The sequence below is a fragment of the Nicotiana sylvestris genome, chromosome 4, assembly GCF_000393655.2.
Source record: "Nicotiana sylvestris chromosome 4, ASM39365v2, whole genome shotgun sequence".
In the NCBI taxonomy this organism is placed as follows: domain Eukaryota; kingdom Viridiplantae; phylum Streptophyta; class Magnoliopsida; order Solanales; family Solanaceae; genus Nicotiana; species Nicotiana sylvestris.
Window position 1 is genome coordinate 4,966,712 of NC_091060.1, and position 16,659 is coordinate 4,983,370.

Here is a 16,659-nt window from a genome sequence, read left to right on the forward strand (position 1 = left end):
GGATTATTACTTAGCGAGACCTGCCGGATCGCCATCTTTGACTTGGGAGTAGTTTACAGTGTTGTTTCTGGAGAAGTTTCTCCCTGTTACTCAGAGAGAGGCCTATCGGAGGCAGTTTGAGCGCCTCCAGCAGGGTTTTATAACTGTTACCCAGTATGAGACCAGGTTCTTCGATTTGGCTCACCATGCTCTCATCATACTTCCCACCGAGAGAGAGGGGGTGCAAAGGTTTATTAATGGTCTTACTCAGCCGATTCGTCTTCAAATGACCAAGGAGCCCGAGAGCGAGATCACATTTTAGGAGGCGGCCAATGTGGCCCGTAGAGTTGAGATGGTTCTGTCACAAGGAGGTGGTCATGGGTCGGATAAGAGGCCCCGTCATTCAGGCAGATTCAGTGGTACCTCGTATGGAGGTAGAGATTCACATGGTAGAGGCCATCCTCCAAGGCCCTTTCAGTCAGTTCTCCATGTATCACATGGTACTTTAGGTGGTCATGGTTCTCAAACGCATTATTCGGATCAGCAACCTTACAGTGCACCACCAGCTCCCATCAGTGCACCACCGCTTCAGAGTTTCCGAGGTGGTCATTCAGGTCGACAGGGCCAGCAGTCAAGGGCTTGTTACACATATGGGTCACATTGCCAGGTTTTGCCTTCGAGCACCGGGTAGCTCTCAGCATCATGGTTCTCGTGCTATGGCACAGGCACCAGGTGTTCCACAGCCCTCCCAACCAGTTAGTGATGGGGGTAGAGGTGCTAGAGGTGGAGGTAGAGGTCCTAGAGGTGGAGCTCAGGCCGCCAGAGGTTCGTGAGTTTCCTAAGGTTCGTGATCCCAGTGTTGAAATATGGTAAGGAAATATAGTAAAAGCACGAAGGGTGATGTCGTGCATATTTTTATTATATGATTGTTTTAGTGAGGACGAGAGTAAAAGCACGAAGGGTAATGCTGTGCATTTGTTGATTTCTGATTCTTTGTTGATATCCGAGTTATGTTGTTTCTTTCATTACTTGTTGTTATTTGATTTACTTCGAGGTTATAGATTCCCTTACCCTATTTGCCTTTTGATTGTTGTTTGGGTGAGGAAGAGCGTAAAGCACGAAGGGTGATGCCGTGTATTGTTTTGGTGACGAGAATAAAAGCACAAAGGGTGATGTCGTGTAAATTGTTGACTTTTGATTCTTGTTGATATTCTGGCTTTGTTGCTTCTTTCTGTTATTGAGGATTTATAATTGAAACTGTTATCTCCCTACATCATGTTTCCCCATCCCACATTGTCTGGTTATGTCTGTATCTCTTTCCCGTTGTACATATATGTATATGAACTGTACAAGTTTATTTGGGGTCTGGTCCTAGCCTCGTCACTACTTCGCCGAGGTTAGGCTAGACACTTACCAGCACATGGGGTCGGTTATGCTGATACTACACTCTGTGCTTTTTTGCACAGAACCAGGTCTTAGACATCAGCAGTAGCGCGAGATCCAGCCTTCAGTTCAGTGAGACACCGAGGTAGCCTTGCAGGCGTTCGCAGGCCCGTCGTCTCCTCTATCTTTTATTTTAGTCTGTTATCTCATGTATTCGAGACAAACAGTTTCTATTTTTCTTTCAAACGATTGTATTTAGTACTCTTAGAAGTTCGTGAGTAATGTGACACCAATTCTTGGGTAGAGCCATATGTTGATTCTCGCATTATTGTTCAGTTTCTTTAAATTTAAGTCTTCCGCATATTTATTTAATTCCGTTTCTTTCATGCTATCACTAAAATTGTTAAAAGAAGTAATTGTTAATGAAGTAAGCAGTTAAGGATTGGCTTGCCTAACTCTCATTAGTAGGCGCCATCATGACTCCCGAGGGTAGGAAATCCGGGGCGTGACAGTCGAGGTTCCAGCTATGCTTCAGTCATTGAGATCACAATTGGCAGGGTTGGTAGAGAACATGGGAAAACACCGTGAATACCTTACTAGAGTCAGCCTTCTAGATGCAGACGCGCATTACAGGATTCTCATTCCAAGTTCGAGGTGTCCTTGCAAGGTATAGTACAGAGTTTAGATTCGACAGGATTGACGGGTCCATCTGGAGCTTCATCAGACCCGTCCCATCTAGGACCGTCGCATTTAGGAGCCGCTTAAGGAGCCATTTTATTTATGTGCTTTGAGATTGTTTTATGTTGTCTTTTACTTTCGTGTTCTGTCTAGGAATACTAAGTCCTTTAGGTAGTGTCAGAGTCTGTCGTAGTGTAATTGAGTATGTCGAGTCTTTCATTATCGTACTTCCCCTTGTGTATTTGGAATTCGAAAAGTTTTTAAATGAAAAATCCAAAAGATTTTTATTTTACTTTTCACCGCTTTTCCAGAACTATGCTTGGTCTTATTCATGAGGGACATGATACGTAGGCAACCTATATCGGGTTTGATCAAATTATTTTTAAAAGAAAAAAGAGAGTGACAAGCCAAAAAAAGAGTGGGAAGAAAATAATAAGAGGTGCTAGAAAAGAAAGAGAAGAAGGGATTGAAATGAGCAAATTGGGATGATGCCATATGAATCTGCGACCCTCAAAGCCATTTTAGAACCGCTAATTGTTGCTAGGTGCATTGCACGTAACGTGATATTATTATCCGATAAATGACCTAACGCTAACATGGTGGTTTTGTGTTGTTTTCCTTTATTATCTTTATTCCAATTTCAGGAAGGTGGTTAGTTTGTTGGCATCCTTGCAAGCCATCCATACAAGACTAGGTCAAAGCGCCAAACAGTCATGGCTAGCAAAGAAACAGACACAAGAGTTGTAGACCCACCAAGGGAGATTGTTGAGTCAGAATCAGAACTGAAAGAGGAGGTCCGAAGGTTGAAGCATCATATGGCGGAAATGTATCAGGCCTGGATTAAGGGACACCCTCCACCCTCATTCCCTACCAACTACACTGAAAACCCTGCTTCCATTCCACCACTCTCCCAATCCCAGATGCCCAATACCATTGATCTTTCCCCCATAACACGCACCGGGCGTTACCCCTTACCACAACTACCCCGGCACTTCGGCCCAAAATTTTCATGCTCCACCAGCCAAAACAACCTCGTACCCTACTTCGACATCTGCTCCTATTTTTGTACTCCCTCCACAAGCTACCCTCCACCAATCCTCTAGTGAGCCTACATTACTAGCTTCAGATAACCAATACTATGCCCCAGAACCTACCTTCAAAGTTCCAGATCCTTACTCTTACACTCCCCACTTTGAGCCTCATGTTGAAACTGAGAAACCACTCAAGAATGCGGAGCAAGAGGAGATATTTAGGAAGGTAACGAGTCTGGAGCAATCATTGAGAAATATTCAAGGGTTAGGAAGCTAGGTAAGTGTAGCTTATAAGGATTTATGTTTGTTCCCTGATGTCCAACTATCTTCCGGGTTCAAGATTCCCAGGTTTGACTTGTATGACGGACATGGGGATCCTGTAGCTCATTTGAGGGTCTATTGCAGTAACATGAGAGGCGTCGGGGGAAAAGATGAATTATTGATGACGTATTTTAGCCAAAGTCTGAGTGGGGCAGCTTTAGAATGGTACACCCGCCAGGACACCAGTAGGTGGTACACATGGGATGATATGCCTCAGGCCTTTGCCCGACAGTTTCAATACAATATAGACATTATCCCAAATCGCCTATCTCTAACAAAGTGGAAAAGAGGCCCAGTGAAAGCTTTAGAGATATGGGTTCCGACTGAGGGAGCAAGCTGCACAAGTCAATCCTCCGATGGAAAAAGATGAGATGGTTGAATACTTTCTTCAAGCCCTGGAGCCTACTTACTTTGGCCATTTGATCTCTGCCATTGGTAAACCTTTCAATGACGTGGTAAAGATGGGAGAAATGGCGGAAGAGGTGCTTAAGTCGAGCAAGATCATGAGCTACCCTTCTATAAAAACAACCACACAAGCAATCCAGAGTGGTACCGACAATTTGTTAGGCAAGAAGAAGAAGGAAGATGTTGCTATGGTTGTCTCCGGACCATGGCATGGCTAAAGAGGTTCACCTCATCAGTACAACCAACCTCGATCCTAACCTCTAGCCTACATCCAAGCTCCATATAATTCACCCCAGCATTATTTCCCACCATCAGACCCCCAATACTCAGCTAGACCACCCAAATACCATGTCCAACATGCATTGTCATATGCTTAACCCCCTCCTTATCTGCAATGGCGTGCTCCAGCTCCAAAAAATACTTATCCACCCCCACAACCCTACCGAAACCCTACTGGTCCAAATTTCCAACCTAGGCCGGAGTATAAGACGGAAAAGCACCAGCGAAAACAAACTTTCACCCCGCTTGGGGAGTCCTATGCTAGTCTGTTTCAAAGGTTAAGGCAGTTGGACGTCTTGAGGCCAATTGAGTCGAAGATACAAAATCCCCCTTCAAAGAACCTTGATTATTCCCTCAGATGCGCATATTGTTCTGATGCTCCAGGGCATGACATAGAGAAGTGCTGGCAATTGAAAAGGGCGATCCAGGAGCTCATTGATAAAAACCAAATTGTAGTCCAAAGCCCAGACACGCCGAACATCAACTAAAACCCTTTGCCAGCCCATGCAGAGACGCATATGATTGAAATAGTTCATAAGGATGGGGAGCCCGGGAAGTCTTCAATGTCCATCATGATGATTCAGGCCAATGAAAGCAATTTGGTCAAGGTTCCAGACTCTACCAAAGCAACGTCCTTGGCAGTAGAGAGGGTGATAGAGAAACTGAGCTCGTTCAACTTGAAGCCACCGGTGTTGGTCGTGAAAGGGCTTTCAGAGGATATTGGGGCAAGCCAGGAAAGTCCAAAAATGGTAGTGCCAGGGATCCCGAGTAAGCCTGTCATAGTTGTGAAAGGGGCTCCTATTACCCCTATTGTCATAAACCAGTAATCCAGCTACCAGTGGTGGATACCAAAGTTGTTCCGTTGAACTGCAAGCAGGTGATAGTGACATACAAAGGAAAAGAGGTAGAGTAAGAAGTTAATGAAACCGGAGGGTTGACTCGTTCCGGGAGATGCTTTACCCCAGAAGAATTGAGGAAAGCCAAGTCGTTCAAAGATATCCAAATTCCAGTGAAGAAGCCAGTCACCGGAGAAGAGGCGGAAGAGTTCCTGAGAAAAATGATGGTGTAGGACTATTCCATTGTGGAGTAGTTAAGGAAATCACCGGCTTAGATTTCCATTTTATCTTTGCTGATACATTCAGATGAACACCGCAGGGCCCTCATGAAGATTTTGAATGAGGCTCATGTTCCTGATAAGATCACGGTGAACCATTTGGAGAAGATTGCTAACAAAATCTTTGAGGCAAACAAGATCACTTTCTCGGATGACGTACTTCCTCTAGAGGGTATAGAACACAACCGAGCTCTTTATCTCACAGTGAAGTGCGAGGATTCAGTGGTCTCGAGGGTATTGGTTGATAACGGTTCCAGCGTAAATATTTTCCCACTCTCCACTCTACAAAAGTTGAAAATCGGTACAGAAAGGATCCACAGGAACAATATATGTGTTCGAGGTTTTAACGGAGGGGGAAAGGATTATGTTGGCGATATAATGCTTGAACTGACAATAGGTCCAGTTGAATTCACTATGGAGTTCCAAGTGCTAGATGTAGCTGTTTCCTACAATCTGTTGTTGGGCAAGCCCTGGATATATGCTGCTAAAGCAGTCCCATCTTCTCTGCACTAAATGGTGAAGTTCAAATGGGACATGCATGAAATAGTTGTGCACGGTGATGAGGACTTATCAGCTTGTAATGACACAATTATTCCGTTTATTGAGGCTGAAGATGATAAGGGACCTTGGGTCTATCAAGCTTTTGAAACAATGTTTGTTGAGAAGATTCCTAAAGGAAAATGCATTCCAGGTCCTAAGTTACCCTCCGCGTCTGTCATAGTAGCAAATTATATGTTGAAGAATGGTTTTGTGCCGGGCAAGGGTCTAGGCTCATCTCTATAGGGTAGTGTGCATCTAGTGCGCCCCAGTGGAAATCTTGGTACATTTGGTTTAGGATTCATGCCCACAGAAAAGGACGTGAAAAGGGTTAAAAATCTGAAACAAAAGGTGTGGTCACCCCCCAATCCTGTCCCACACATCTCCAAGTCTTTTGTCCTCATCAGTGCCAAAACCTGTGGTCAGATGTTGATGAAGAGCTGATCAAGAGGTTCTAGGGTCTATTCGATGAGGTCAATATGGTAGAAGTTGGTGAAGGTTCTAGTAAAGTAGATGTGCAGCTCGTTGGGCCAAATGTGAAGCTTAACAATTGGGAAGCTACTCCTCTCCCCATCATGAATGAGTTTTGGTAGTTTTCTTTGTTTTCCTTTCTGTTATCTGGGTTATTCTAGGGTTGTAATCCAAATTTTTAGTTTTTGCTTGTTTTTATGTTCAAACCTTTCTATCCTTTTATTTTCAGTGAAATGCAATTTCCCATTTTCCATTATTCCTAATAGTGTTTCATTTTGTTTTTCTTTTGTACAGTTCTTTTTATGTTGGTTGCAATGACATGACATGCATGAGGAATTTTCAGCCAAGTCTTAAAATCCAATCTAATTCTAAAATAATAATCCAAGAAGTAGAATATAATGATGAAACAAAATATGATGAAGAAGAAGCATTTGAGGAAATCAGTAAAGAGATAAAACAATTTGAAGAAAAACCAAAGGCTTTGCAGGTATAACCTCAAGCTCAATCCACCAAAATGTGCATTTGGTGTCCCATCTGGGAAACTGCTGGGATTCATGGTCAGTCGATGCGGTATTGAGTTGGAACCGTTGAAAATCAAAGCCATTCAAGAGCTACCACCACCCAAGAACAAAATAGAGGTGATGAGCCTGCTTGGAAGGTTAAATTACATCATCAGGTTTATTGCGCAGCTCACGACAACCTGTGAGCCCATCTTTAAGCTGTTGAAGAAGAATGTTGCAGCCAAGTGGACTGGTGAGTGTCAAGAAGCATTTGATAAGATTAAGAGTTACCTGTCGAACCCACCTATGCTGGTCCCACCAGAGCCTGAGAGACCTTTAATTCTCTATTTGACAATCCTAGATAATTCTTTTGGCTGTGTATTGGGTCAACATGACATCACGGGAAAGAAGGAGCAAGCAATCTATTATCTCAGTAAGAAGTTCACCCCATATGAGGTTAAGTACACTCTTCTTGAGAGGACATGTTGCACCCTGACTTGGGTGGCACAAAAGTTGAAACATTATCTTTCGTCCTACACTACTTACCTCATTTCTCGTATGGATCATCTAAAGTATATTTTTCAGAAGCCTATGCCCACAGGAAGACTTGCAAAGTGGTAGATTTTACTCACAGAGTTTGACATCATCTATGTGACTCGGACCACGATGAAAGCCCAAGCCTTGGCCGATTATTTGGCCAAGAACCCGGTGGATGAAGAATATGAGCCACTGAAGACTTATTTTCTTGATGAAGAAGTGATGCATGTTGACGAAGTGGACCATGATGAAAATCCAGGTTGGAAACTATTCTTTGATGGAGCTGCTAACATGAAGATATCGGAATAGGAGCTATACTCATCTCTGAAACAGGGCAACACTACCCTGTAACAGCCCAACTTCAATTTTATTGCACCAACAACATGGTTGAGTATGAAGCATGCATTCTGGGTTTGAGGTTAGTTGTAGACATGGGAGTCCAGGAAATACTGGTTCTAGGATATTCAGATTTGCTGGTTTACCAGATTCAAAGAGAATGAGAGACTCGGGATTTGAAGCTCATACCATATCGACAGTGTCTACATGATCTTTCTCAATGGTTCAAGTCGGTAGAATTTAGACATATTCCCAGGATTTATAATGAGATTGTCGACGCCTTGGCTACTTTGGCGTCAATGTTACATCATCTAGACAAGTCTTATGTCGAACCCGTGCATATCCAAGTTCGTGATCAACATGCTTATTATCATATGGTTGAAGAGGAAATCGATGGTGAACCTTGGTTCCATGATATCAAGCAATACATCAAGTCGGGGGTATATCTAGTACTTGCCACGGGTGATCACAAGAGAACCATTCGACGTCTGGCTAATGGATTTTTCTTAAGTGTGGGAATCTTGTACAAGAGGACTCCAGATTTAGGATTGCTGAGTTGCATAGACGCTAAAGAAGCTTCAACTATCATGGCTGAAGTGCATTCTAGAGTTTGCGGGTCGCATATGAATGGGTATGTCTTGGCAAAGAAGATACTTCGAGCAGGTTATTATTGGCTCACCACGGAATGAGATTGCATCAGCTTTGTTCGCAAAGGTCATCAATGCCAGGTGCACGGTGATTTGATTCATTCCCCGCCATCGGAGTTGCATACAATGTCTACACCTTGGCCATTTGTTGTTTGGGGCATGGATGTCATTGGACAAATTGAGCCAGCAGCATCAAACAGGCACAGGTTTATTCTGGTGGACATTGATTACTTTACCGAATGGGTCAAAACTGTAACTTTCAAGTCTGTGACCAAGAAAGGAGTGGTGGATTTGTTCATTCAAATATCATTTGTCGGTTTGGAGTTCCCAAGGTAATCATCACAAACAATGTTGCCAACCTCAACAGTCATTTGATGAAAAAGGTATGCCAATAGTTCAAGATTATGCATCAAAACTCCACTCCGTACCTCCCCAAGGCGAACAGAGCTATTGAGGCTGCTAACAAGAACATAAAGAAGATACTCTGTAAGATGGTGCAAGGTTCTAGGCAATGGCATGAAAAGTTGCCTTTTGCCTAACTGGGTTATCGCACTACTGTTCGCACTTTAGTAGGTGCAACTCCTTATTTACTGGTATATGGAACTGAGTCAATTATACCTACGGAAGATTCCATCCCTTCAGATCGTTGCAGAAGCTGAAATCGATGATGATGAGTGAGTCAAAACCCGGCTAGAGTAGTTGAGTTTGATTGATGAGAAAAGATTGGCTTCAGTATGTCATGTTCAATTGTATCAGAAGAGAATGGCAAGCATACAACAAAAAGGTGTGTCCTCGAAAATTCAAAGTAGGCTAGATGGTATTGAAATGCATCCTTCCTCATCAGGTGGAAGCTAAAGGCAAGTTCTCCCCAAACTGGCAGGAGCCATTCATTGTGACAAGAGTGTTGCCCAGTGGTGCTTTGTATTTAACAGACATAGAAGACAAATGTGTAGATATGGCTATCAATTATGATGCAGTTAAGAGGTACTATGTATGATTTCTTTGCTTACCTTCAATTGTATTTTGTACTTGACATGTTCAAAGTTGAAATGACGAAGACATTTTGTTCCGCTACCTAAACACTTTCATCCTTTGTTACCCATTTTGAGCCTTATTTATTTTCTTTCATACCCCTCTATTGAAATCACAAATAGAGTTAGAAGGCAGAAAAATAGAAAAAAAAGAAAGAAAGAAAAAAAAGAAAAAAGAAAGAAAGAAAAAAAGAGAAAAAGAAAGAAAAGGAAAAAAAAAGAAAAAAGAAGGAAAAGAGAATACAAGAAAGAAAGACAAAGAAACAAAAACAAAACAACTTTCACTTTGAATTACGTTGGACCTGATTCCTTTTAAGGATACGTAGGCAGCCTTACACGGTTCTGTCCCATCAAAATAAAAATCCAAAGTTCCCCAGACCCAAAGAAACTGGGGCACAGGTTTTAGTTTTGCAAAAGATCTGATTCCAAAAATTGTAAATTTGAACCCTTTTCATCTTAATTATTTTGAGCCTTCATGTCACCCCTTCATTCTAGCCTTGTCCAAAAGCCTGCATTACGGTCCAAAGAAAGATCTTCCGATCAATCTTTGAGGATGCTAAGTCAAGCGATATAGAGGTATGATTTACGTCATGGGTAACACTTTGTTCATGGGCACAAAGGAAAAATGAATAAAATGAGAGAGTCTTATTGATGAAAACCCTCACGGGCACCGTAAGGCGATGATGAGTTGAGAGAAAATTTGAAATGAGAGAGTCTTATTAGTGAAAACCTCGCAGGCACCGTAAGGCGATGGTGAGCTGAGAGATGAAAAAATGAGAGAGTCTTGTTGGTGAAAACCCTTTGGGGCACTACAAGTCGAATGAGGCTCGTGACTTTACAGAGAAATTGGATCAGTGAAAGCCTGGTTTTTGAAGTATGAAGACACGACATGAACTGAAAATATGATTGGTAGGATGGATTAGGCTGATCAATCCAAAATACATGTCATGATCATTGGAGCTAGCCGCCTCACTCAGATAAGTCTTTTTCTCCCATTCTTCTTCACATAGTCATCTTTGTTCAAAATTTTCCTTCGTTCCTATTGCTAAAAATCACTTCACTGTGCCCTTTGAGTTTGTCTTTATGAGTGTCTTTCGATTCAGCCCTTGTTGAACAAGTAGGAAAGGATCCCAAAGCCTACTACCAGCTTTCAAATTGCACAAAGCAGAGTTCAGCTAAGCACATCACAAGTGACATGATTTAGAATGAGCAGCATGGTGATAACTGAAGTTCAGGTGGTAAGGTAATTTTGGAATTTTGAGAAAAATATAAAGGTTTAGTAACTTTCAGAATAAAAACACAATTCAACAAGTGAGTGTAAGGGATTCAGGTCATTCAAAGGTTTTGTGGTCCAGTTACAATCAAAAGGTCAAACAACTCCTTGCTGGCCCGAAGTAGCTAATCAGAATGAAGCATGACAGTGGCAGAAGCAAACACTCAGCAATGATACCACAAACTAACCACCACGTCTTCAAACTAACAAGATTTTATTTGTCTAAAATAGGGGCAAGAAAATTTGTTAATCTGCAGGGACCCTCCATGAGAAAAGCATGGTTCAGGGGCAAGGAATTTTGTCCTTTCTGCAGAGATCCGCCAGAAGAGAGCATGACTCAGGTAAGTTCATTTTCAATTTTTCAGGACCCTCCTGGATAATGGGATTTAGTTTTAAGTTTTCAGGACCCTCTTGGATAATGGGATTTGGGTTTTAGGTTTTCAGGACCCTCCTGGATAATGGGATTTGATTTAAGTTTTCAGGACCCTCCTGGAAAATGGGTTTAACTAACAGTCACTAATGTTCATAGTACAAGCCGGGGCAGAAAATTTCTTTGTTTTGTCTGTTTTGTTTTAATTACAGGCACCCACCTGGAGAACGAGGGAATTCATTTCGAGTTTCAAGCAAGTTGCAGGCGCCCACCTGGAGAACGAGAGAATTCATTTCAAGTTTAAAGCAAGTCGCAGATGCCCTCCTGGAGAATGAGGAAATTCATTTCAAGTTTCAAGCAAGTTGCAAGCGCCTATCTGGAGAATGAGGGAATTCATTGCAAGTTTAAAGCAAGTTGCAGGCGCCCACTTGGAGAACGAGGGAATTCATTTTAAGTTTCAAGCAAGTTGCAGGTGCCCACTTGGAGAACGAGGGAATTCATTTCAAGTTCTAAGTTAGTGGCAGGTGCCTATCTGGAGAACGAGGGAATTCATTTTAGAGTTATTTCAATTTTTAAGTAAATCGCAGGCGTCCACCTGGAGAATGAGGGAATTCATTTCAAGTTTCAAGCAAGTCGCAGGCGCCCACCTGGAGAACGAGGGAATCCATTTCAAGTTTCAAGTCGGTCGTAGGGGCCCACATGAAGAACGAGGGAATCCATTTCAAGTTTTAAGATAGTGGCAAGCTCCCACATGGAGAACAAGGGAATTCTTTTCAGAATTATCGTGATTTTCAAGTCAGCAATAGGCGCCCACCTAGATAACGAGGGAAGTCATTTCAAGTTTCAAGTTAGTGGCAGGCGCCCACTTGGAAAACGAGGGAATTCATTTCAGAGTTCCTTTCAATTCTCAAATTCAAGAGGCATCAGGATCCCGCCTGAAGAACAGGGTCAACCTTTAATTTCCAAGTTCAAATTAGAGAAACATCAGGAGCTCGCCTGAAGAACAGAGTCCATTTTTCAGTTTCATGTTGAAGGATCAAGTAGATATTCAAGGAAGATTCAAGACAAGAAGTAGATAGGATCTTGTATTTTTCTTTTACTTTTGATGTAATGGAAGGAACCGCGGACCAGAACTTCGATGGCACTTCACTCAACTCTCCACCTCGGTACTCCATCGTCTTTCTCACTTATGAACTACACGTGGCCTGATTCCTTTATAACCAAGGATATGTAGGCAGCTCAGATACCAGGGCTCGGTCACATTCTCTTTTCTTTTAGTTCTAGTCTCTATAAATAAGAGTCGGGTCAAAAACCTGTCTCGTCATTCTTCGTCTAAAACCTCTTTGTGTTTCCAGTCAAAGAAGGACAGCTGTAGACATGTAATTTTTGACCCTCCCTGAGATTTTACATGTTTTAGCGTTTAAATATTTAGTTTAGGTCAAATATCACTATTTTAACTAGTTTTGACTATTTTATTTTATTTTATTTTATCACAAAAATAAAAATTTCAAAAAATATTTTCTTTTATTTAGGTAATTAATATTTTATCTTATTACTTTTAGTTTATCAACTTTTCATAAAATTAAATTTGAAAACACAAAAAATAGTTGCACTTTGTTTTTTACTTCGTTACATATCTTTTTCAAGAATATTAGTATTTTTGGTAGTAATATCATTTTAATTTTTTGATAATTCTAATCTAATCCTATTTTTATTTTAGTATGATATTTGAAAAATACCAAAAATAGTTTCATGTTTTATTTTATTTCTATCTAGTTTAGGTTATTAGTATATTTATAAGAACATTATTTTAATTCTTACCATGATTTTAACCTATTTTGTTTACTTTTATTGTGATGTTAAAAATGCCAAAATGTTTCCACCTTAATCTAATTTGAGGTCATTTGATATTTGATATTTTGAATATTTAATTAGTGTTGATTAATTCCAAAAAAAAAATTAAAATTAAGAAGGTCTTGTTTTATTTTCCTTGTCCCATTGAGACTAGAAGAGGCCCAATTATGGGCAAGAGGAAGCCCAAATCGGCAGCGCAAACCCAGTACCCGCCGGATCTACCTTAACCCGCCCCACTCTCGTATCAAATCCTAACTATTCATTCCATCTAATCCAATAGCCCTTATTTTTTCCACACTCCATATATAAACCTAACATTAACCAAAACCTAACCCTAATCTAAACACCAAAACGGCGCACCCATATCTCCATCATTCTGCCGCCCGACAACGCCCTCAACTCGCCGGAAAACTCAACGATTTTGGCGAGTTAACTCATGGTCCCCTCTTTCTCCTCTCTCCTTCTTCTACTTGGCCTGACAAATAACCGATTTTGGTAGTCGAATATTCCCTTCCTCTTTCTCATCCGCATTTTTTTTGCTCTCTCACACGTGAATCTCTTTTAATGGTAGATGATGGACGAAGGGTAGGATATAATTAATGAAAATTAATCATACCCCTCCATTTTCCCAGATTTTTACCGAAAATAAGGAGATTGTCACGATTTGGTCGTGACTTGGATGAGTAATTAGGAAAAGCAATGCTAATTCGAAAAGTAGGTGTTTGTGTCGTTTATATTACTTAGTAGGAGCTATTTAAAAGTCCTTTTAAGTTTAGTCATTTTTCCCTCCTTAATCCTATGAATAGCTAATTAAGGACATGTGTTCAGGTAGTACAGTTTGTTAGCATTTGCTGAGCATTTGACAGTTGTTTCCTAGTATTTTCTATATGTACCTAGTCAGTCTTAAAGAAAGATATGCAAAATTGAAATCCAAATTTTATCTTTTCCTTCTTAGCATTTTTATCCTTTCTTTCCTTCTCTTGATATTTTTCAGAGTTGCATTTAATCCAACCAGTAGTAGAACGCTACATTTGGTATCTAGAGCCACGGTTCTCGAGCCATGATGGTCGATAAACAAAAAGCCGGCGACGACGAAGGAGGTTCTAGGAATTTGGAACTTCAAATTCAAGCATTTATTGATACCTCTAATAGGCGTATGGAGACAATGGAGGATATACAGAGAAATATAGACGCACATCTTCAAGAGTGCTCAAACTCGGTTATGGACATGAATAGGCGAGAGGAAGGTCGGAATATGAGCAGATCTTACATGGAAGTAGCGCAGGGGAGCTCTTACGTTGAAAGCGGTCAATCTTCTGTTGGAGGAGCTTTAAGGTAAAGTTCGACGCCGATTACTCCGGTACATGCTACCACCACCAACTTGCCTTTCTCTGCATATTCAGTGTCTTCGACTCCAGTAACCCCAATAAACTCTAGTGTCAGTCAAAATTTGATTTTTCCCTCTACCACCCAAAATATTCACCGTATTGGTATGACCTCACCTGGGAATGAATCATTTTCTTTTGCCCCGATGAACCCTTACTTTTCACACAATATTCAAGTACCCCAGCCAACACCTTCTTTTGGGCTTTCTCGGCAGTTACTTGGGCCTTTATCCCCTATGGGGTCTTTGTATAAGGTTCACACTATCCTTACACCGCTTACGATAGAAATACCTATAACCTATGGGCTTTTCACTCCTGGCTCCACTTCATCACACATGTACCCATCTACTCATGCACCCTCGTTTGCTCAGACACCATATACCACCCATTTGCCATCACATTACACAAACCCAACATTTTTTCCCTATATTATACCACTTCAGGCCATTTATCTTATCAGTTTCCCCCCACAAATCATTTTTTTCGCAAAACCTTTCTTACCTTGTTGATACCCAGCCTCCCCTTCGCATGCCTATAGCCAAATTCGCTTTCCCGGAATTTGATGGTAATAATCCACGTGGTTGTATTAGACATTGCAATAACTTTTTAAATTTATACAAGGTGTCGGAGGCAAAGAAGATGACTTATATTGCAATCAATATTAGGGATAAAATTGGCTATTGGTATGATCCTTACATGATTGATAATGGGGTCAGGTATCTTGGGCTCAATTTTGTTTTGATATATGTCAACGTTATGGCCAGGCCGAGCCTTTAGACGTGGTGATTGAATTCAATAGTCTCCAGCAAGTGATAGATATGGAGACTTATCAAAAAATATTTGAGGCACTAAGGGGCCCTGTCCTGTTAGCTAGGCCTCATTTCGATGAAGCTTATTTTATTACTTGTTTTATAGGTGGGCTAAATCCAGATTTGGGCCCAATGGTGAAAGTAGCCAATCCCCCAACCCTTTTGAAAGCTTATGCCATGGCTAAGCTTTATGAACAGTCCTTAAGTGCCCAATTCAAAAACAATATTTCCAAAGTACCCAACAGACCCAATCACTTCAGCTATAGCTCTAAACCTTCACTACCTTCCTCCAGTAAAATTACCACAGCAATAAATCCTAAAGTTCCAGGACCAAAGAACCCTAGTATTGAGACTTTAAAGGAGCACAATCTATGCTACAAATGTCATGATCGCTATTTTCCTGGCCATCAATGCAAAATCAAAGCACAGAATACAATGGAAAGGGAAGAACAACATGAGGAAAAGGTAGAAGAGGATGAAGTCTTCGAAGAAGCAATTTGGGAGGAGCAAGTACATGGGGAGGTGACATTGGCAATGATGTTAGGAGGAAGCCAATAATCAACCACAATCAGAATTCAAGGGCTGGTCAAGAAGTTCCTTGTGACGATACTCATTGATAGCGGATCAACCCACAACTTTGTGGATCCCCATATCGTCAAACAACTGCACATTCTAACGGAACCTATTGGTAGGCCCATGAAGGTTAGAGTGGCAAATGATCAGTTGATGCCTTGCAATTACAAATGCCCAAGGTTCTCTTGGACCATGGGTGATGAAGCTTTCTTATTTGATTTCTCCTTGTTGAAAGCTGGGGCCAGTGACATAATTCTTGGCATGGATTGGATTGATAGTTTAATTCCTATTGCATTGCACCCACGCCCTCACAGTATATCATTTTTAGAGGTGATAAATTGGTTACTATAATGAGGATTGAGGTCATGGGAGAATTAAAGGAAGGAGATGTCAAATCCATTGAAAAATTACTAAGCATGGGCCACTGCTGCTTGTCAGCCCAATTAGTAGCAGTAACAACAGAAGAAGAGCCTTAGAAGAGCCCGACCCAAATTTGTAAGTTGTTTGGACAATTTGTGAATATCTTCCAAGAACCTAAAGACCTTCCTCCTTCGAGGACTTGTGACCACACCATTGAACTTATACCGGGTTATAAACCAGTTAACCAAAGGCCATATAGATACTCTTATGAGCAGAAGAACATCATTGAGAAGATGGTGAGGGATATGTTGGAGGCCCAGACTGTGACAACAAGCACATCACCGTTTGCTTCACCTGTAATTTTGGTGAAAAAGAAGGATTCAACTTGGCGATTCTATGTTGACTATCGCAAGTTGACTGAGATAATAGTGAAGAACAAATACCCAATTCCGGTGGTGGAGGACTTGCTTGACGAATTACATGAAGCCCGATTCTTTTCCAAAATCGATCTTCGATCTGGGTACCATCAAATATGGATGAAAAAAGGGGACGAGTTCAAAACAACTTTCAAAACCCCCTACGGACTGTGGGAGTTTAGAGTAATGCCCTTCAGTCTGACTAATGCCCTGGCAACTCTTCAGGCGTTAATGCATAAATTTTTCAGTCCTTACCTCCGAAAGTTTGTCTTGGTGTTTTTCGATGATATACTAATTTACAATGTGTCACTCGAAAACCATGTTGTGCATTTAAGGGTGGTGTTTGAAGTGTTGCAAAATAATCAGTTGT

The 16,659-nt window shown here is 41.3% G+C and overlaps 1 protein-coding gene across 1 annotated transcript; it reads left to right on the plus strand.

Moving 5' to 3' along the window:
- Positions 1–7,618: 7,618 nt before the first annotated feature.
- On the plus strand, positions 7,619–8,260 carry LOC138889200 (uncharacterized). The gene is made up of 2 exons (XM_070172467.1): positions 7,619–7,711; positions 7,802–8,260. The coding sequence occupies exons 1-2, from the start codon at positions 7,619–7,621 to the stop codon at positions 8,258–8,260; spliced, it is 552 nt and encodes a 183-aa protein (XP_070028568.1).
- Positions 8,261–16,659: the final 8,399 nt, after the last annotated feature.

What these genes read in the sequence shown, in the direction of transcription:
- LOC138889200 (XM_070172467.1), top strand. Translation starts at nt 7,619, where the DNA reads ATGGTTGAGTATGAAGCATGCATTCTGGGTTTGAGGTTAGTTGTAGAC. An exon ending in TAGGATATTCAGATTTGCTG is followed by an intron (nt 7,712 to 7,801) that starts GTTTACCAGATT and finishes CAATGGTTCAAG; the next exon opens with TCGGTAGAATTTAGACATAT.